This window comes from Oenanthe melanoleuca, chromosome Z (assembly GCF_029582105.1).
Source record: "Oenanthe melanoleuca isolate GR-GAL-2019-014 chromosome Z, OMel1.0, whole genome shotgun sequence".
Classification (NCBI taxonomy): domain Eukaryota; kingdom Metazoa; phylum Chordata; class Aves; order Passeriformes; family Muscicapidae; genus Oenanthe; species Oenanthe melanoleuca.
This window is the reverse complement of record NC_079362.1, coordinates 49,611,066-49,632,586: the sequence shown is the minus strand read 5'-3', so window position 1 is coordinate 49,632,586 and position 21,521 is coordinate 49,611,066. Positions and strand designations below refer to the sequence as shown.

The 21,521-nt window shown below is 43.4% G+C and overlaps 2 protein-coding genes across 3 annotated transcripts; one reads left to right on the top strand and one right to left on the bottom strand.

Annotated features, from left to right (window-relative positions):
* Window positions 1–112: 112 nt before the first annotated feature.
* Window positions 113–3,493, bottom strand: LOC130265118 (C-type lectin domain family 2 member D-like). Its single transcript, XM_056513941.1, has 5 exons — window positions 3,423–3,493; window positions 2,066–2,164; window positions 1,227–1,399; window positions 771–877; window positions 113–326 (listed from the first exon to the last, which is right to left on the bottom strand). Exons 1-5 carry the CDS (start codon window positions 3,478–3,480, stop codon window positions 113–115), a joined length of 651 nt encoding a protein of 216 aa, XP_056369916.1. The 5' UTR covers window positions 3,481–3,493.
* A 2,327-nt stretch (window positions 3,494–5,820) lies between these two features.
* LOC130265116 (killer cell lectin-like receptor subfamily G member 1) lies at window positions 5,821–8,965 on the top strand. Of its 2 annotated transcripts, XM_056513932.1 has the most exons (6): window positions 5,821–5,982; window positions 6,628–6,726; window positions 7,080–7,220; window positions 7,666–7,820; window positions 8,040–8,149; window positions 8,554–8,965. In XM_056513932.1, exons 1-6 carry the CDS (start codon window positions 5,913–5,915, stop codon window positions 8,720–8,722), a joined length of 744 nt encoding a protein of 247 aa, XP_056369907.1. In that variant the 5' UTR covers window positions 5,821–5,912; the 3' UTR covers window positions 8,723–8,965. The 2 variants fall into 2 exon arrangements, with proteins under 2 accessions (XP_056369907.1, XP_056369909.1); XM_056513934.1 differs by lacking the exon at window positions 6,628–6,726.
* Window positions 8,966–21,521: the final 12,556 nt, after the last annotated feature.

The window sequence follows — 21,521 nt, the reverse complement described above, 5'->3', positions numbered from 1 at the left end:
GGGGATCCCCAAAGGCTGCCTTGTCCCAGAAACACCTTGTTGGTCCCCTGGAACACCCAATAACCCCTTGCCCAGTGGGTTCAAAGCTTTTTTGAGATTTTCTTTCATGTCCCTATGGTGCACCAGATATCTGGGAGTGAGAAGGCCTCCCTGCAGCACCCAAGGAGCTGACACAGAGGTTTGGAGGCCGTCTCACCCTGTTGCCCTTGCCTGAGCTCTGCAGCTCATGCTTATTACAAATCCAGCTCCTCTCAGTGCTGCAGTGGGAGGAGCTGAGCCCATTGTCATCCAGGTAAGCACAGAGCCCACCACCACGGATTGGAAACCTGGAAGTACAGAGGACATAACCCATTTCAGATGAGGTGGCAGGAAAAAGGAGAAAAGTCACAGATAGGCTTCCCTCAGCTTCAGTTCTCAGGCATCCTCATGGGCACCAACACACTAAAATATCTATACATATTTCTTTTATAGGAATAGAACTAATTAAATATCAATATGCCAAGACTGACGCTGATCTATTTCTAATATAAAACCCAAAGCTTTGCAAGAAAAAAACAAACTTAAAATAAATCTAAATTTAGGATTTTCTCACCAAACACACCACTCCCATCTTTTAGGTCAAACAAAGACCAGTTCCAGATGCAATGTTGCCCTTCCCAAAGATTGTCCCATTGCTACCTCTGGTTGTACCTCAAGTACAAGAAGAAATGCACATTTTGTGGCTGAGGAAACACCAACCAACAACATAATAATGAAAAACATGGACTCACAGGTGAGATAGAGGTGAGTGGTTCACCCATAGCCATGGCTGCCCCTCATCCTCCCGCAAAAGGCCAATCCAATGCTCTGAGTTGCCTTTGTATCTCATCACAAAGCTCTGAAAGAGAGGAAAAGGAAAGGTTTTCGCCTTCTTCCAACCAAAAAATCTCAGTTTTACCAGTTGCTTGTACTGCTTTAGGGCTTCTTTGGGGGTTGAGCGTTTCAATCTGTTACCAAAAATTGTCATCTAGAAACAGGAGTTTATTCCTACAGTTTTTGCAGCAGTTGGCTTTGGTGAGGAATTTGAAGATACCCATGATAACACACCCTCAAGGCTTTTCCCCCAACTTCTCACCCCAAATCCTCAAAAAAGATCCTGGAAGAGCAGTCAAAGAAACTAAAAGTCTTCAAATACTTCGCTTTTCAGTTGTTCCTCCTGCTGAGTAGGTCCTGCTGAGTGTCCTTACCAAGTCCTCCATGCTGTCCAGCACAGCCAAGGAAGCACCAAGTGCAGAGCAGTTGTCCTGGCTGGATGTCCAGTTCCCCTCAGCCTCAGAAAAATAGTAGCATTTTCCTCTGTACCTGATCCAGTCGAAGGGACACTGAAAGCAGGGCTGGGCATGAGGTTGAAAAGCCTGCACTGTCATTAAAAATAGAACAACATTAACAAGCAGCACCTTCCCCTTGCCTCTCTGGGGTGGGGAGATCATCCTCCACCCCATGGCTTCCAAGAGTCTTGCACCTGCCTCAGCTGTGGGCAAAGAGAAAAATTAAGATACCAGGAGAAATCTTGTGAGAAAATAAGCTCAAATCACGGCCATTGTGATGTTAGACAAGAAACACAGGTGCTGCACCTTCAAAGAAGGAAACAGGGTGGTAGACTTCAAAAAACACATTTCAAAGAGGGATTTCAGAGTAGCCCTATCCCTAAACATGCCCTTGGGTGCTGCTCTCTGCCATTAATGCAAAAGTAGTGAAAATGACAGGAGAAAAGTCCTTTTATTCCTGCAGACTTCTTGACTTAGTGGGACTCATGGCAACATCTCCGGGCCCTGTCTTCTCTGAAAACAATACTTCTGTGTAACTTTACTCATGAAATGCTCTTCCTGTTGAGGCATTCATTCATCCAAGGGGATGGGTTTGGTCTCCTGTAGAAAGACTGCTCTGAAATGTCCTTCTCCCAGAGGGAACAGCAGCTTGGGCAGGCTTTGTCTTCCCCAGGAACATGGAATTAGATCTGTCACAAGTGCAACAACCCAAAATATCTCAGAGACATTACCCATGAGAGTGAAACTTTGACACTCACCTGCGAAAGCAGTGGCTGTGATGAGCAGAGCCGTGAAAAGCACTGCCAGCAGCACCTGGCAGGCAAGGCGTGCCTCTGGCTTCATCTCCATGCTGTGACCTGCAGGAGAACAGACTTTCAGTGCTCTGCAAGGGCTCCCAGGGCAGCAACACGCTGCAGGTCATGCCAGGATGATGGAAGGTTGGTCTCATGCCAATGCCAGTTGTTTTGGGTAAGAAATACCAAAAATTCTTCCTCACATGGAACAGATTTTTTTTTTTTTTTTAATGGGAGCTCTTTGGGGAACAATTTCCTCCCCAGCTCCAGATGCAAACTTCTGAAACATACCATAAATGAAATTTTGCTTTAATTTCTGGGGTTTACCTCATTATTAATGTTCAGTGGATTTTTTTCTCCACCTAAACTAAGGGTCATGGTGCCTTTGGACACTTTGGGTCATGGTGCCTCCATTTCTGCATCTTGTGATACAGAATATGCACTTTCCTTTCACCATGATCAAAGATAATTCTGTTTTCTAGGGCTTTATCCAAAAATCTTAGTGTTTTCATCCAGGAGAAAGCCCTCATTTTTTGCTTTTTTTGTCCATCATATGAACCAAATTTCATGGGAAAAACCCTCCTCTCTCCTCTTCTTCCTGGAAAAATATTAGAAAGTAAGTCAGAAGATAAATATGTCAAATATTTTTTTATTAAGTTACACTAAGAAAAACTTAAAATCAACGAATGAAAAATAAACAAATAAATTTAAAATTAAAAAAAAATAAAATTTGAAAAAATCACAAATGTGCTTAAAAAAAAAATCCTCAAAATTCTTAGTCCCTGGTTGGGTAGAACAAGATGATGGAAAAGGCCCCAAAAGTCCCTTTTTTACCTTATTGGGTGCCAAGGGGATCATACAGATCAGAACAAAAATCAGGAAAGCTGAAACAGGGCAAAGGGAAAGTTGATTTCCCCATGAAATCAAGACAATAATGAATACTTTCTGATGTGTCCAAACTGGATTTAAACACCAGTTTTCTTTTTGAGATCTTCAATAGCTCAACTCTTCAAAATTTTTTTTATTCTAATCCAGAATTACTCAGAAAATTTTAATATTTGTGGGGGGGAAAATACACCTAAAAGAAGCAGTTACTCAGAAACCTCAGGAAGGCTTAATATTAAATTAGAATAACCCATCATGCCTCTGTTTAAAGCAAAAATTCTATCTGCTGAGTGACAAAATTTTCCCTCAAGGGAAGTGCCAGAAAAAGCTTTTTCCCCCTTACAACCTTACTTCACTCAGTTTTGTTCTCAAATTACAGAAGTATCAAAATAAAGCCCAAACCCAGTGATTCTACAGTTCATTGCCCTAGAGTTACCTGCCCACTTGCTCCTTTTCATGCCCAAAAATCCAGAATACACTCTCATTTCCTCCATTTTCAGGGTTCCACCTCTACAGGTGCTCTTGCCTCACCTGCCAAGCAAAGTTCCATCTATCAAAGGTGTCACAATAGTCCTCATTTAAAATTTTCTTACCATTTAAAATTTTCTACCTGCACCATATTTAAACTTTTCTCCCCAGCTGAAGTTTTCTCACTCAATTAAAAACTTGTCCCTGCAATTAAAATTTCCTCTCCCCCCAATTATACTTTTCTCCCCTCAGTTAAAATTTTCTCCCTGTAAGTCAAGTTTTCTCCCCACAGTCAAAATTCCACCCCAAATTAGTTTTCCCCACCAATTAAAATCTTCCTTTATTAAGGTCTTCTCCAGTCACAATTTCTCCCTGCAACTAAAATTTTCTGCTATAATTGAAGTTTTCTCCCTGCAAACTTTTCTCCCCATAAAGTTTTTCCCTAATTAATGTCTTCTCGCCTCAATTAATATTTTATTTTCTATAGTATTTTTTCTCAAACATTAAGGTTTTCTCCCCTAAATTACAGTTTTCTCCCCCCAGTTAAAATAATCACCCCATATTAAAATCCCCTCAATTAAAATTTTCTCCCACAATTAAAAAATTCTCAGTGTTATTGGAATTCTCCCCACCAATCAAAATTTAAGACCCCCTTCCCTCAGCCCCCAGGCCCATCCCAAACCCTGTCACCTGTGTCTGCTCTGTGGGAATAAGCCCAATGCTGAAGCACAACCTGCTCCTGTGAAGAGAAGCAAAGTATTTCTTAAAAAATGTTGTTTTGGTTTATTTTATTGTTTTTTGAGGGATTTTCCTGTCCCTCTTCAAGGGCAATGAAGAAGGGGCTGCCTGCCCAGGGCCACCTGCCCACCACTGAACCAGGGGTTCCCCTCCAGCTCCACCCAGCGTCACTTTTCCAACATTTCTGAATTTTTTTCTCAGCTAGGAAGATGGATTGTCCAAAAATTGTTTTTTCAGTGTGCAGTTGGAGGAAACACTGCTGGAGATCACTCTTTTCCAGGGTGTCAGGACAACCCAGAACAGCCCTCAGGGATTCCACAAGGTAGAAGTACAGTTCCCTTCAGCCCATTTTGTAATATTTTTTTTGTTATAAAAATATTTCTTTAAGGTGTTCTTGCAATTAAGCTACCCAGCTGCAGGGTTTTACCATAAAACCTAATTTATTTCATATTTTTAGGGTTTTTTTGTAATCACTGGTCACACATCTCTGGAGCAGCTGCCTTTGCAGAGGGCAGGAAGGCTGGCTGATAGCAGCTCACCACAAAAACTTCCTGTTACAAAGAAAAGTCTACAAGTGGAAAAGAAACTAAAAATAAACATGAGACAATAAAAATATAACAATAAAAATTACATAAAGACAAATTTAAAATAAATGTACTTTTGAATTAACTAAAAACTTTAAAATAATTTAAAAATAAAAAGACAGTGCTTTCCCTGATGGAGCCTTTGGACCTTTGGGTTTATCCTCTTATTTACCCTATTTCTGAATGCTGATAGGTATTGTGGCAAATTTCTGCTTTTTTCCTTGCTTTTTTCCTTGCTTTTTGGGAGGTATCTGAGGAAAAAAACATCATTTTTTACCTCTGTAAAAAGGTGTTGCTTTGGGATGTTGTAGCACTAACTAAAACTTGGGATTAACACCAAAAAAACCTAAGAAAAGGGAGGGAAAATGTTATTGTAGGTTGGAAGTTGGTGGTTGTTCCATGCAGTTGCTAAAGAGTCCCAAAGAGGAAAACATAGGTCTAGGTGATGTAAAAGGATACATCAGGAGTGGGAGGATGGGCTTGCAGGAGAAAAAATCAAAATAAAATAAAGTAACAACATAAAATAAAATTAATTAGCAGCCTGAGGAAATCCACATTCTTACCTCTTCCTGGGCAGGAGGTGGGCAGCCCCTGACCCCATCAGATCTCTCTGCCCCAGGGTAAAACAGAGGCCAAATATTGTGTCGAAACCAGTGGAATAAGTCACATGGAACAAAAGGCATTTCAAGTCACTCCCAGCCCATATTTTGGGGAAGAAACACCAAATGTCACCTGTCTCCTCCCCACCTGCCTGTGGTCACTCTGATCCAGCATCTGACATGCTTCAACCTCACAGTCAAATACCTTATTTAAAGGCTTTTTGGAAATTATTATTTATTAATTCTGCTCTCACAGATGTTCAGCACAGCCATGAAACTCTCAGATGTTTCTACGCCTCCAGGTGTGCCACCTCTTCCTGACTGTAGAACACCCATTCTCTCACCACCTTCCATTTGCAATGGAAGGGTGCAGAATGCAGAATATATTAATATAGATCTATATATAGGTATGTATTTACAAACAGAAAAGCAGATAAAAGCCCCAGGCAATACCATTTCCTGGAGCCGGATGCAGACAAGAGTGCATAGTTTACAAGGCACAGGGCTGTCCAAGGACAGTGTCACTTCTGAGCAACCATGGCAGGGGAAATTGTTTATGCTGATTTAAGGCATCCTGGGGATGGGTCTTCTGCTGAGAAGCATAGTGGTAAGTCCTATTTTGGGGGGGAAATGCTTGTTTCAAATTCTGGGAGGACTTTTGGATTTGTTTACTTTTAGGTTGCTTCTTCATCTCCATGTTGAGGTTTCTAAGATCATGGAGAACACTGTTGTGGGTAAAATGCCTTCTTAGGTGGGATCCTGGCTTGAAAAGAGGAGGAAAAACAGAAAGGAAGGGATGGGAGAGGGTGACAAATATCTGGAAGCCATTTTGCTTCCAACACTCTTCACCTGGGGAGCAAATTGGGTGCCAAGAAACCCAACATGGGCCAACACACCTGGATGGGAAGGAAAGTTGCTGAGATCCTGTCTGGAATCCTGGTGGAGATGAGAGCTGGGAGTGACCTTTGTCTCACCAGCTCCCATATCTACCAGGAGCTCTAAATCAAGCCAATTTCAGAAGGCTTCCCATCCCCCATGACTGTATGCCCAAGGCAGCCCCTCCTCCACCTGAGAAACCACCCTCACTCTAGACCTCATCAGTGGTGATTTACTTTCTTTGGAGGAAGCAAAGAAGCTGTAAACTTCTGCTCAAACTCAACAGCTTGACAGAGGGGATTTTTTATTTTTTTCCCCCTCTAAATCCCCAGCTTTTTCATCTTTCATTTTTTAAAGTAAATGTGGCCTCTTCCAGCACCTGCCTACTGTCCCTGGTGGCACAGGCTCCTTCTCATAGCCGGGGGGCTGGGGCAACTCATCCTGCTGGTCCTGGTGGTGGTGCTGAGTGTGTGGGGTGAGTAACCAGCTCTTATCTACATCTCTCACTCCAGTGGGCAGCCAGGGAGGGAAATTTGGGGTTTATTTCAGCATTTCAGTCTTTGGAAGGGACAAGATTATCCTGTATAGATGCGACATCATCCATCAAGAATAAACGCATTCTGAGTAAACCAATTATATAAACCAATTATATAAACCAATTATAAACCAATTATATAGGTTATACCCAAAGCTATCAAACAAGGGTGGAGAATACAAGCCATGGTTTTCAGGCTGGCTTAAGCAACTGTATGAGAAAATGAAACCCGGTTTTGTGTGCCTTTTATTCCCAAATGGCTGCAGCTACTCACCCCAGATTACTGCTCCAAGTTTTTCAGGGCTCCCCACAGCCAGTGGTGACAAGAGTTCCACAGCTGGGCAGTGGGATCCAGGGAAGGAACCAGATGGAGCAGTGCATGTTTTCATCCCTGGTGCAGTATGTCTGCAAATCCCGAGGGAACAGCCCCACAGGTAATCCCGTTTCCCATCTGGCTACTGGGAGATGCTCAGGTGAGACCTTTGTGGGGGTCTTCTACTGCAAGGAGAGAGACATTTAGACCCTTGGGGTTGTGAGGCCACAAGGGTTATTTGGTAAAGAGGAGAGTTGCAAGGAAGAATATTCTTTTTCATGCAATTGTTGCTGATCCCTCCTCCATGGAGGAGTAGCATCAGCCCTAGGGAGGAGGATTCTCACCAGTACTTTCTTCACCTCCACCAGCCGATAATGTCCTTGTGGCCAGCGAGCCTCAGTAACCTTCCTTCTCTCCAGTGGCTGGAAAAATACATCAATATGAAAAACTCAGCAATGGAGAAAGAGCTGGCGTGTGGGATGGGGAATCCCTCGGTAGTTCAGCAGGTGGCTGGGGAATAACCTGAAAATCCTTTGGAATGTCTCATGGCTTTTTCTGCCCTCCAGCCTATGCTGGCTGCAAGCTGTGTCCCCAGTACTGGCAGCTCCATGGAGAAAGATGCTACTGGTTTTCTGAGGAATTGGGAAACTGGAGTCAAGGCATGAAAAGCTGTGAAAATCAGGACTCCCAGCTGGTGGTGCTCCAGGACAAGAAAGAAAAGGTAAATAGAGAGAAGAAGGCTTAAAAAGGATATAAAAGTCCTGAATTTTAGGTGGACAAGGAAGAAAAAAGTGTCTAGCAACAGGAGAGCTTGGGGAAGCATTCCTGGGGGACATTCATGTCTCATGAATTTGGGAGTCAGATTTACTCTGTGAATTTGATTGCCATGAAACCCTCCGTGGAGAGATTTTGGGAGCAACTGATCACTTCTATTTTCCAGGAGCACATCAAGACTGTTACAGGCAATAGCCCACTACCAGTATGGATTGGATTAAGGTCACATCAGAAAGTGTGGAGATGGGTGGACAACACACCTTTCAACCCCAGAATGTGAGTGTATCCACATCTGTTGGTGTAAACAGCAGCTTTGCTCCATTTCAGAACCAGTTCATGCCCTGACCAATCTTTCCAAGATGTTGGAGTTTATGCAAAAGTCTCATATTCCCCCAGTAAAGCTCTGTAGACCAAAAGCTGGGGAACTGTACTGGAGCACAGTAACCCCACATGGTATTGCACCAGTGCCATGCAATAACATGGCTTTTCATGCCCCACACATGCTCCTTGCAGATTTTACTGCAGGCACAGCAACTCTCCTCAAATCTGGTGACCCTCCAGCGAGAAACAATGCATGCACAGTGAGACAGTGTAGGGAAAGGGCAGAACAACCCACCTCTCATTTTCTGCAAGATTTGGAGAGTTTCCTCCTCTTCAGCAATACAATTTTTGTCTTACAGGCTTGGTACCTCTCTGCGTGAGATGGATGAAGGGTGTGGGACACTGAGAGGCAAGGACTTCAAAGTTAAGAAATGTGATGCTGAACACAAGTGGGTTTGCAAAAAAAACCCTTTTCTGCTCGGCTCTGTGACAGCAAAAAATGGAGAGAAAAGCGATGCCTCCATCTGACAAACATCCACCCCAAAATGCCCATCCCACAAGACACTTGCTACCAATATTTGGGGTGTAATAGCCCCATCCTCACAGTTACAGCTTTGGAGAAGATTTCAGGGTTTGCAAATCCTCTTAGCATGAGGACAAAGACCAGTTTTGATGGCACAGAGAAGACCCTGTGCTGCAGAATCAGAAAGGCTTGTGCCTCAGGCACAGTGTTGATAGAGCTGTGACATCAATAAAAGCTTATCAAACTGGTTTGCTTCAATTTATTGAAATAACACAGGCAAGAGCACAGGTGGCACATCATGTAAAGTTCATATATAGACATTGCAAATTTCAACTCAAAAAAGCTTTTAGGAGTGACAGTTATTACATGTATGCATCTCTCCAGGCACAGCTGAGAGTGTCAGCACACACTGATGCAGGCCACTGGGTGGATGCAGGCAGCTAGGTTTTGCTCAAGTTTTGTAGGTCTGGAGGCATTTGTTTTTATTCTGAGTTGTTTTGTTGTTGTTGTTTTGGGCTTATTTGTTGCTGTTGTTTTGGAGAAGTTTTCTGGTTTGGGTTTGTTTGTTTGTTTGTTTGTTACTGAGGTTTTTTGGATTGCAGGTTAGGATTTTATTTGGTTGGTTTTGTTGTTTTTGCCGTATTTCCTCCCCATCGGTTTTTTTATCTCCTCCAAGTGGGAGAGAAATCTGCAAGAGGCAGAGATACTTCTTCAGTTCCGGATGGGATGGGATGGGATGGGATGGGATGGGATGGGATGGGATGGGATGTTTCAGGGATGGGATGGGATGGGATGGGATGGGATGGGATGGGATGGGATGGGATGGGATGGGATGGGATGGGATGGGATGGGATGGGATGGGATGGGATGGGATGGGATGGGATGTTTCAGGGAAGTTAAAGGGAAGGGATGTTTCAGGGAAGTTTCAGGGAAGTTGAAGGGATGGGATGTTTCAGGGAAGTTGAAGGGAAGGGAAGTGGAAGTTTCAGGGAAGGGGAAGGGAAGGGGAAGGGAAGGGAAGGGAAGGGAAGGGAAGGGAAGGGAAGGGAAGGGAAGGGAAGGGAAGGGAAGGGAAGGGTAAGGGAAGGGAAGGGAAGGGAAGGGAAGGGAAGGGAAGGGAAGGGAAGGGAAGGGAAGGGAAGGGAAGGGAAGGGAAGGGAAGGGAAGGGAAGGGAAGGGAAGGGAAGGGAAGGGAAGGGAAGGGAAGGGAAGGGAAGGGAAGGGAAGTTTCAGGGAAGGGAAGGGAAGGGAAGGGAAGGGAAGGGAAGGGAAGGGAAGGGAAGGGAAGTTTCAGGGAAGGGAAGGGAAGGGAAGGGAAGTTTCAGGGAAGGGAAGTTTCAGGGAAGGGAAGGGAAGGGAAGGGAAGTTTCAGGGAAGTTTCAGGGAAGGGAAGTTTCAGGGAAGTTTCAGGGAAGTTTCAGGGAAGTTTCAGGGAAGGGAAGTTTCAGGGAAGGGAAGTTTCAGGGAAGGGAAGGGAAGTTTCAGGGAAGGGAAGGGAAGTTTCAGGGAAGGGAAGTTTCAGGGAAGGGAAGTTTCAGGGAAGGGAAGGGAAGTTTCAGGGAAGGGAAGTTTCAGGGAAGGGAAGTTTCAGGGAAGTTTCAGGGAAGGGAAGGGAAGGGAAGGGAAGGGAAGTTTCAGGGAAGTTTCAGGGAAGGGAAGTTTCAGGGAAGTTTCAGGGAAGTTTCAGGGAAGTTTCAGGGAAGTTTCAGGGAAGTTTCAGGGAAGTTTCAGGGAAGTTTCAGGGAAGTTTCAGGGAAGTTTCAGGGAAGTTTCAGGGAAGGGAAGGGAAGGGAAGGGAAGGGAAGGGAAGGGAAGGGAAGGGAAGGGAAGGGAAGGGAAGGGAAGGGAAGGGAAGGGAAGGGAAGGGAAGGGAAGGGAAGGGAAGGGAAGGGAAGGGAAGGGAAGGGAAGGGAAGGGAAGGGAAGGGAAGGGAAGGGAAGGGAAGGGAAGGGAAGGGAAGGGAAGGGAAGTTTCAGGGAAGGGAAGTTTCAGGGAAGGGAAGGGAAGGGAAGGGAAGGGAAGGGAAGGGAAGGGAAGTTTCAGGGAAGTTTCAGGGAAGTTTCAGGGAAGGGAAGGGAAGGGAAGGGAAGGGAAGGGAAGGGAAGGGAAGGGAAGGGAAGGGAAGGGAAGGGAAGGGAAGGGAAGGGAAGGGAAGGGAAGGGAAGGGAAGGGAAGGGAAGGGAAGGGAAGGGAAGGGAAGGGAAGGGAAGGGAAGGGAAGGGAAGGGAAGTTTCAGGGAAGTTTCAGGGAAGTTTCAGGGAAGGGAAGGGAAGGGAAGGGAAGGGAAGGGAAGGGAAGGGAAGGGAAGGGAAGTTTCAGGGAAGGGAAGGGAAGGGAAGGGAAGGTTCAGGGAAGGGAAGGGAAGGGAAGGGAAGGAAGGGAAGGGAAGGGAAGGGAAGGGAAGGGAAGGGAAGGGAAGGGAAGGGAAGGGAAGGGAAGGGAAGTTTCAGGGAAGGGAAGGGAAGGGAAGGGAAGGGAAGGGAAGGGAAGGGAAGGGAAGGGAAGGGAAGGGAAGGGAAGGGAAGGGAAGGGAAGGGAAGGGAAGGGAAGGGAAGGGAAGGGAAGGGAAGGGAAGGGAAGGGAAGGGAAGGGAAGGGAAGGGAAGGGAAGGGAAGGGAAGTTTCAGGGAAGGGAAGGGAAGTTTCAGGGAAGGGAAGTTTCAGGGAAGGGAAGTTTCAGGGAAGTTTCAGGGAAGTTTCAGGGAAGGGAAGGGAAGTTTCAGGGAAGTTTCAGGGAAGGGAAGTTTCAGGGAAGTTTCAGGGAAGTTTCAGGGAAGTTTCAGGGAAGTTTCAGGGAAGTTTCAGGGAAGGGAAGGGAAGGGAAGGGAAGGGAAGGGAAGGGAAGGGAAGGGAAGGGAAGGGAAGGGAAGGGAAGGGAAGGGAAGGGAAGGGAAGGGAAGGGAAGGGAAGGGAAGGGAAGGGAAGGGAAGGGAAGGGAAGGGAAGGGAAGGGAAGGGAAGGGAAGGGAAGGGAAGGGAAGGGAAGGGAAGGGAAGGGAAGTTTCAGGGAAGGGAAGGGAAGGGAAGGGAAGGGAAGGGAAGGGAAGGGAAGGGAAGGGAAGGGAAGGGAAGGGAAGGGAAGGGAAGGGAAGGGAGGGAAGGGAAGGGAAGGGAAGGGAAGGGAAGGGAAGGGAAGGGAAGGGAAGGGAAGGGAAGGGAAGGGAAGGGAAGTTTCAGGGAAGGGAAGTTTCAGGGAAGGGAAGGGAAGGGAAGGGAAGGGAAGGGAAGGGAAGGGAAGGGAAGGGAAGGGAAGGGAAGGGAAGGGAAGGGAAGGGAAGGGAAGGGAAGTTTCAGGGAAGTTTCAGGGAAGGGAAGGGAAGGGAAGGGAAGGGAAGGGAAGGGAAGGGAAGGGAAGGGAAGGGAAGGGAAGGGAAGGGAAGGGAAGGGAAGGGAAGGGAAGGGAAGGGAAGGGAAGGGAAGGGAAGGGAAGGGAAGTTTCAGGGAAGTTTCAGGGAAGTTTCAGGGAAGTTTCAGGGAAGGGAAGTTTCAGGGAAGGGAAGTTTCAGGGAAGGGAAGTTTCAGGGAAGGGAAGGGAAGGGAAGTTTCAGGGAAGGGAAGGGAAGGGAAGGGAAGTTTCAGGGAAGGGAAGGGAAGTTTCAGGGAAGGGAAGGGAAGGGAAGGGAAGGGAAGGGAAGGGAAGGGAAGGGAAGGGAAGGGAAGGGAAGGGAAGGGAAGGGAAGGGAAGGGAAGGGAAGGGAAGGGAAGGGAAGGGAAGGGAAGGGAAGGGAAGGGAAGGGAAGGGAAGTGAAGGGAAGGGAAGGGAAGGGAAGGGAAGGGAAGGGAAGGGAAGGGAAGGGAAGGGAAGGGAAGGGAAGGGAAGGGAAGGGACAGGGAAGGGAAGGGAAGGGAAGGGAAGGGAAGGGAAGGGAAGGGAAGGGAAGGGAAGGGAAGGGAAGTTTCAGGGAAGGGAAGGGAAGGGAAGGGAAGGGAAGGGAAGGGAAGGGAAGGGAAGGGAAGGGAAGGGAAGGGAAGGGAAGGGAAGGGAAGGGAAGGGAAGGGAAGGGAAGGGAAGGGAAGGGAAGGGAAGGGAAGGGAAGGGAAGGGAAGGGAAGGGAAGTTTCAGGGAAGTTTCAGGGAAGGGAAGTTTCAGGGAAGGGAAGGGAAGGGAAGGGAAGGGAAGGGAAGGGAAGGGAAGGGAAGGGAAGGGAAGTTTCAGGGAAGGGAAGGGAAGGGAAGGGAAGGGAAGGGAAGGGAAGGGAAGGGAAGGGAAGGGAAGGGAAGGGAAGGGAAGGGAAGGGAAGGGAAGGGAAGGGAAGGGAAGGGAAGGGAAGGGAAGGGAAGTTCTGTGAGGTTTGGTTGATATTCAAGAATCACCTTCTACAAGATCAAAAAGCTCTGTCACAAGCAGGAAATGAAAGGCAGCTGGAGACTGTAATCAGTATGTTGCTCCTACTGAACTCAAAAGGAACACATAGAAGTGAAAGCTGGGACAGATTATGCAGGAGGAGTACAGAGCTGTTGTGATAGTACCAGGAAAGTGAGGGCCAGCCTGTACTTGAATCTAGCAACATCTCTACACATTAAGGGGTACAAGAGAGGATTCTATGTGTAGTTGTAAAAAATAGCAAAAGAAATAAAGGGAAAACTAGGGAAAATGTAATCTCTTCCTGAATGGGATGGAGGTGCCGATAACAAAGAATATGGAGAAGTCTGAGATACTCAATACCTTCTCTGCCTCCAAGCTTTCTAGTAAAACTGACTTTGAGGAATCCCAAGCCCCAGAAAACAGAGGGAAAGTCTGGAATATGCCTGGCCCTTCATGGAATGAAATACAGATCAAAGAGAGCTTAAACAAACTATACATACATAAGCATAAGAGGTTAGACCCACAAGTGCTGAGGAAGCTGCATGATGCCACTCTTTATTATCTTTGAAATGTCATGGCAACTGAGAAAGATTCCTGAAGACTGGAGGAAAAAAAAATGTTACTCCTATCTTCAAGATGACAGTGTGAAAGACCAAGGGTACTACAGGCAGACCAGCTTCACCACAATCTCTGGGAAGACAAAGGAATCAAAGCTAATCCTGGAAGCCATTTTTCCAAACAGGTGAAGCACAACATGATGGTCAGGAATCGTCAACATGGATTTACAAAGAGGAAGCCATGCTTAACCAACCTGATAACTTTCCACAACTTAGATGATATAACTGTTTTGGTGGATGATGGGAGAACAGGGGAAGTTGTTTGTCTCAGCTTCAGTAGGAGTTGTGACACTGGCTCTCCTAACAGCCTCACAGAACAGCTGGCAAAAACCAGGTTAAATAAGCATACAATGAGGTAGATTAAAACAGCCTACCTGCCAGGCCCAGAGTGTTGTGATCACTGGTTTAGAGGCAAGTCATTAGTGGCATATCCAAGGGGCCAGTGTTGGGACAGCACTGTTGAATATCTTCACCAATGATCATGAGTACATCTCCAGCAAGCATGAAGTACACAGCTAGAAGGACTAGCTGATCTATAAGGTGATTGTAAAGCAGAGATAAGGTAAGATTCAGAAAGTCTTGGACAGACAGAAAAAGGATGTCTGAGAGAACTGTCTCAAAGATCAACGAGGATGAATGCAGAGATCTGCATCTGGACAGGAATAACACATAGCATTGTCAGAATGCCATGGCCTGGCTGACTAAAGAACAGCCCTGCAGAGAAGGATTTGAGGGTCTTGGTGAACAACAAGCTGACCATGAGACAGTGATGCAAGCTGATGGCAAAGACAACCAACAGGCCACATTTAGGAAAGGAATTGAAATCATGTGGAGGGAGGTGGTCTTTTGTCTCTACTCAGCATTAAAGCCAAGCATGGAACACTGTGTCCAGCTGTGAGTTCCCCTATATAAGAATGAGAAAGACTTGCTGGACCAATCCAGTGAAGGGCCACAAAGATGGCATGGGGACTGAAGCATCTTCTGTATGAGGAAAACTTGAAAGAGCTGAGACTGCTCAGCCTGGAGAAGAGAGGCTTGGGGGTGTCTTACCCACATGTTTAAATAAATATGTGATGTGTTGGAATGAAGGGTACAATGACAGGTTCTTTTCAGTGGTGCTCAGAGCCAAGAGGCAATGGCCACAAATTGAAAACCATGAAATTGCATCTGAACACAAAAAAACACTGGTCTACTGTGAGGTTGGTTAAACAAGTTGCCCAGAAAGGTTAAGACATTCAATGAACAACTGGGCGTAATCCTGAAAAACAAGTTCTAGGGGACCCTGTGTGAGCAAGAGGGCTGGATTAGATGGTTTCCTTAAATGTTTTCCAATAGAAACAATTCTGTTATTCTGAAATTGAGTGGTTGTCTATGACTATTTAAGGATATAGGGAAGATTAAGCCAGGCTGTTTTTCAGAGATACCTAGTGAAAGGACAAGAATAAATGGTGTAACCTTTAATTACATGGAGGGAAAACTTTTTTTACCATGGTGGTGGGCCCAGAGAAGTTATGACCTCTCTGTCCTTGGAAATATTCAAAATGCAACCACACAAAGCCTCAAGCATTTAACAGGTCCATAACTGGACCTGCTTTAAGGGGGGTCTGGACTAGGTGCCTCCAGAGGTTCATCTCAAGCTGAATGATTTATTGATTCTCCATGGCTGGATCTAAAGAATGTAACTCATTACAGCTTAACGTATTTGTGGAAGCACTTCAAATACACATGACTCTTAAATATAGGGTTGGTAGAACATACTGTGGAATACAAGACCAGAACCTAGGCAAAGCCAAGTTACTCCAGATAGCTATTGTTCTAGGTTGGAACTGAGATATGTTCCTATATATATCAGGTAAACAGTCAGAAAAACACTGTCCTATTATTTTTTAGTGCTTTAAAAAATTCAGATGGAGCACCCCACTGGCTAACCTCAAAGGCTTACAGATAAAACCCCAGAAACACTTTCCACTAACTTCAAGGACTAAAAAAAATTTGATCCAAGTAGAACCGGGGGACTGACAAACACTGCCATACCACAAGGTGCCTCAGCTTACTTGGCCTTTCAGTAAGTACAAACAGCCCCAGAGATTTTGGAAGGAAGCAGAAGGCACTTCGCTCAAAATTATGAAAAAACCTGCCCATTAAATACTTACTAAATATTGAAATGTACAGATTGGTTTATGTCCAAAATAAAAGAAGGTTAAAAAGAAAAATACTTTTATTGTATCTAAATGTGTCTTTTGAATTTGATATTCAGGAAAATCTTCTCCTTTCATGAATATTCCTAACTCATTAACCTGATTTCCAGCAGAAATTTGTCTACGATATCTAGATACAATTGCAATAGTAAAAGTAGACTCATATAGACTCAGTAAAAGGTTGTGAGAATGGTAACCAGATCTGCATCCTTACCATAAATGCTTACCTAATTTTCCTTCTGTACTGAAGTGGAAGCTCTCTAATAGTCGTCTTTGTGCAGAACTCTGTTTTGGTGCTAATCTCTTGATAATAATAGTTGATGACTGCATATACATCATTTTAATGATCAGAATACTTCAAGTCCTCCATTGAAACTGCAGAATCAGAAGTGACTAAAGGAGGCACTTCAGCTAAAGAAGCCTTGTAGCAAATTCACCAGCAAATAAAAGTGGCAAAGGAGTTTTCCTAAGAAAAGCAGCAGTCTGATTTTAGTTTGCTCCCTTAATTGGTATAAACTGTGCCAGAAGGGGAACATGACGCATGGGGCCAGCATGTTCCAAACGTATGCTTGAGGCACTGACCCAAACACTTGGTACTGACTTTGACATTTCCTCAAAAAGCCAGTATTGTGATAAAAGGCAAGGAGAAACCCTTGATCTACAAAAAAGATATACAGTTTTTTAGGTGTAATTAGCAGCTCCTTTTGTACAGTGGTGGACCAGGCTAAACCAAAGAACACTTTCTGAAGAGAAAAAGAAATTAAAATTTGCCTTTCAAGGCAGGTGATGCCATGAAAAATACTGTAAAGACACCAATGATGCCTGACAACAACAGCAACAACAACAACAACAACAAAATCTGTTCACTTTCCTTAGGCTTTGAATAGTGCATTTCTAGCAGTTCACTCCTCTGCAAGAATGACAGAGAAATCATGGTACAGTACTTTCAAACTTAATTTGTCCCTACCCTATCCTGCAAAAAGGATAAAATATAAACAGTAGTGATAAAGAAGGGAAGAAATAAAGTACCTCTGGAAGGAACTACGATGATGACCTATTGGTAAGTTGAGTGCAGCATCTGGCTGGCCCAGATGCAGTCATGGAAATGAGGTGATGCTGCCACTTCTCCCTCTGGATCTAATCTAGTCTGGGAGTACTCCCAAATCACCTGTTCCTTTACCAACATGTCACCACCTTTGTCTTCACCAGGTTCTTAAGGACCAAGTTAAAGAATTATACAATGTAATGTTTAGCTAACCTGAGCATATATTTCTAAATTTCTATTCCAAATTTATGGAAAGTATTCCTGTATTAGGCTGAACTTTCTAATAGATTTTTAAAGTCTTTCTATACTTACAATTTATACATAATACCTGATTTTGTCATGTGAAATAATGCCATTACTAGTTTGCAGAGTAAGCACAAGAACCTTCTGAATGAATCTGTGCAAAATTGAGCACGCAGGTGAGATGACCCTCCTGTTCAAAGATATTATATGCTAAAATAGTTTTATTGCTTCTTTTGCAATGAAATAATCTAATAATAATCAATAATTATTTGCTTATTTGATAATAATCAAATAATCTAATCCATAATGCAGAGAGAGGGATGAAAATACAATCATTCTAGGCTGCTGTTGCTCCTTCTGGAAAAAATGAACCCTAGAAAGAGTAGGTAGTGGGAGGTTTTACAAAAATATGAAAATAAAAGACCCTCAAGAGAAGAGTGAGAACAGACCAAGTGGGAAAAACAAGGCATCTACATGACATAAAGCAAATGGTTAGAAATCCAGCGTCCCCAAAGGCCACAGGTACAAAGAATCCTGAAAATCTTTTGAGTGACTGGACCTTTCACACCATCTGTGGATGAAGGTATAAAGCTAAACGTAAGGTTTTGTTATGAGATCTTCCACCAGCCTACAGTCTGTGACTAACAAATTTAATTGTTAGGATAGCCCATACTTTATACATTCTCTCAGCACTTCTATGTTCAGAAGTGCACAGAAGCATCCCCCTCTGCTCCAGAGGATCAAAGAGATAGTCAAACTCCAGTCTACACAAAATTGCCACTAAGTACTTGAATTCCTGTCAGGGTTGTTACATGGCATTGTCATTCTGTGCAATGAAAACTTCATAAATTTACAAATGTAAATGAATGAGTGAATGTTCTTGAAAGGAATTGTGTTTGTCTCACACATAATGACACTTTCAGAAGCAGGTGGTAGTTGGAACATTAGTGGGCCTAGGAAGTGTGGTACAGGAACGGCACATATTCAGCAGGATTTAGAATTATTTGATGTCAGAAATGTTTAAGACAGCTGCTACTTTTCAGCATACTGTCCTCCTCTGCTGTCAGGGAACATTTAATTTTGCATTCCTGAGAGCCACAGCAACAAAATCCCAGCAAGCCCAAACCATTTGCTCCTGCATTTGTATATAGGAAAGAACACAACATCAGGGGCTTTTTTGCCTGCTTGACTGAAAGAAAAACTGCTTCTCCAGAAAATTACTTATTCAATATATCCCCAGAGCTCTCAGTTTGCTGCAGCTGATTACTTTGTTTTCTGAACAGGAAGTGAATAGGGTAAGACATTGGAAACCATTTATGTTTGCTCTGATTTTGAAAGATTTGGTTTAGCAAAGCAGTCCTGGAGTTTAATGTTGTCATTAACTTTCCAAGCATCACAGAGGAGCCAAATTGTGTTGGGGATTGACACAACTACAAGACTTGAAGGCAGACTGCTTATATAGGTTGTAGAGAATGTCCATAGCTGTGATAGAGGATGTCATGCTAGTGCACATTTTATAAAATATGTATAAGGTATGTGTTTATACACAAATTACTACATCTTGACCAAGCTGATTTCTCAGTTTTTTCAGTACAATTAGAAGTTGCCTCACCCAGGGAAAAGAAGTAAATATTCTAATCAGCCTCCTGCAGGAATAAAATTAAAAAATTTTACATGAAATTACAACATTCCAGTGTTTATTCAGCACACGAGTCATCATTAAGTGTGCTTAAGTGAAAAACAATCACCATAATTTTCAAAATGTATTTCCTCCAGAGAGCCAGCAACTAGTAAACGAACTCTGTGTAATTTTGCCAACAAACTATACAGCTTGTAAGCAGTGTCCTACAAACAAGGTGTACAAAAAAGGGTGTAAGTATCCATGTATTACAAGCAAAAAGGTGATGCCAGTCTCTAAGGGACAAGGCATTCACAACACCCAACAACTCTGGCTTTGCTGAAAGCATGGCATTACCAGTACACCAGCCCAAATCTAACGGGGGACCAGTGGAACTGCATGGGAGTACAGCTCAAAGGATAGCCCTGCAGGGGTGGATGATAAAAGTTGCACTAATTAACTGGATTGCCTTACTTACACATGCAAAGTTCTGTTTTGTTCCCTAGGAATCTCACTGCTTTTGTTTCAATTCCAAGAATAGCAGCTGGCCATCACACTGGTACCTGTGCAAAGTTGAGTGCAGATGATGGAGGAAGCAAGCTATCCTGATTACTTTCACAGGATAAAACACACTTGGGACTCTGCACATGTGAATGGGAAGAAATAAGGTATCCCAGGTCACCATGACCAGATATGATGTGCTTGGGACTGTACGTACTTGGATGAGGGATATGAACTACCCTGGGTTACCACAGCAAAGTCTTGTCAAGCCCTACATGACACTTGTCTTTAGTTCTTTTCTTCCTTCAGAAGTCTATTAACTGTGTACTGAGTAAAGGAGGTCGTGATGCTCCATACAGGTGGCACAGCCAGAGAGAGGAAGTACTTTCATAACCTCCCAGCACAGGAGGCAATCTCTATGTCACACTGTCAAGTATCTGGCTTAGAAACTATAGCAGGTGTTCTGCCTTCCTGAGGTGTGACACTAAGATGGCCACAATGGATATTCTGCTATAAAAGCTGCTGCCGCCTTCACTTGGACAGGTTCTGTGTCTTCACAGAAGCAGGGACATGTTCACTTCTAATCAGAGGAAAAACAAACCCTGCAGATCATGCTACAAGGTTGACAATTTTCAGAAGAAATTAATAATGAGACTATCATGTTTGATTGCATTCAAAGTTTCATCTTTTTTAGCCTTTCTAATGGATCCTAGCTTTACAACAACCAAAAAAAGTTTTTACAAAAACTTGTGAGCTGTTGACACTGAAAAGAAGGCAATACTCAGTTTTGCCATATGAGGCAAATGACTTCTGATATACCAAGGACATAGGTAGGCACTGGCTCCTCTTGTGAGGAAGATACTTTGCTATTGTCAATATCTTCTAAATTTAAAAAGTTGAAAGAAGATAGTATGCCTCACAGTACAATAAGCAAGCCAAATCTCAAAGCTACATATTTTTGCAGAGCCAAACAACAACAAGAAGGAAAACAGATGAAATTTCAGGGATGAAGGATATATCAGTACTATGCAGGATAAAGAATGGATATTCTATAGGGCCAGAATATGCTGATGAGATGATTAAATCCTCTGGCATTACTTTAGAGTTATTACTGATCAGTCTTTTCTGTCCTGACACACAGAAAAAATCTGCTATGCCAAGGAGCCAAACAAGGTTTATACACTACAGCTAGTTACCTGACAGCATGACACCCACAAAGCTTGCATGAAAGTAATCATACAAGAAAATGAGCACTCTCTGTACTAAGCCAGATCATCTTTTTTTTTTTTTTTTTTTTTTTTTTTTTTTTTTTTTTTTTTGCCTTGTTTAGGCTTTTATATAGAGACAATAATAGATTCTTTCCATTTGGTCTTTGTATCCTCCTTTTTCAGTATCATTGATGTTTTTGAACCAGGAATAATATCACAAATTACCTTTTAATATATCAGCAACTCTTAAAAGCATAAAGCAAAAAAGAAAGGGAAGAATGATTATGTGAAACAAAATATCATGAAAAATAAATACCAAATGTACAAGAAATATTTTTTACATAGAGTATCTTTTTAATTTGCTGTAACAGGATATTAACCAATTTTAGCAAATTGCCTGCAGTTTTAGAACACACATAAATGCTCCATAATCAGTGACCTCAACAATAGCACTCATCTGCCACCCAGTGTCCATTTGCCTTTTTCCCATCTTACAAGAACACACAATATGAAGCCTGAAGATGACTGTCTAATGAGATGAACTCTGCATTATTGTGTTCTGGTTGAATATAGCCAGCAAACTAGACTGCTATCAGAAACAAGAAAATTAGGGTGAAGAAACTGAAACATCATGACTGGTACTAACAAATTATTCAATGAGTGTAATCAGAAAAGAAATTTTTTTTTTACTCAAGTGTGTACCCACAATATACAAGAAACAATGAAGTAGAAAGAAATATCAGAGGAGGAGGTCCTTAAATTTATGAGAGAGCAAAAGCTAGGGGGCATGACTTAAAACTAACACATAATAATATCCTTTAGACTATCAAATTATTTAGCATATGCAAAAATATTTACTTTCCTATTACCTGAAGACACAAGATGAGTTAATCCAAACTTTATTACATTAAGTGGGAGATTAAAAATAAACTGTACCAGAATGGCTGAATAATAGAACAGATTTACTCTTTGCACCTGGAACAATAATCAAAAGCTACCTTTACAGAAAGGAATGGAGGAAAGGCAGCAAAGGAATCAGAAGAGTGGACAAATGATAGATAAGAAAGGAG

What these genes read in the sequence shown, in the direction of transcription:
- LOC130265118 (XM_056513941.1), bottom strand. Translation starts at nt 3,480, where the DNA reads ATGGAGGAAATGAGAGTGTATTCTGGATTTTTGGGCATGAAAAGGAGC. An exon ending in CACAGCCACTGCTTTCGCAG is followed by an intron (nt 1,400 to 2,065) that starts GTGAGTGTCAAA and finishes TTTTAATGACAG; the next exon opens with TGCAGGCTTTTCAACCTCAT. An exon ending in CACTCACCTCTATCTCACCT is followed by an intron (nt 327 to 770) that starts GTGAGTCCATGT and finishes CTGTACTTCCAG; the next exon opens with GTTTCCAATCCGTGGTGGTG.
- LOC130265116 (XM_056513932.1), top strand. Translation starts at nt 5,913, where the DNA reads ATGGCAGGGGAAATTGTTTATGCTGATTTAAGGCATCCTGGGGATGGG. An exon ending in TTCTGCTGAGAAGCATAGTG is followed by an intron (nt 5,983 to 6,627) that starts GTAAGTCCTATT and finishes GGCCTCTTCCAG; the next exon opens with CACCTGCCTACTGTCCCTGG. An exon ending in GGTGGTGCTGAGTGTGTGGG is followed by an intron (nt 6,727 to 7,079) that starts GTGAGTAACCAG and finishes TACTGCTCCAAG; the next exon opens with TTTTTCAGGGCTCCCCACAG.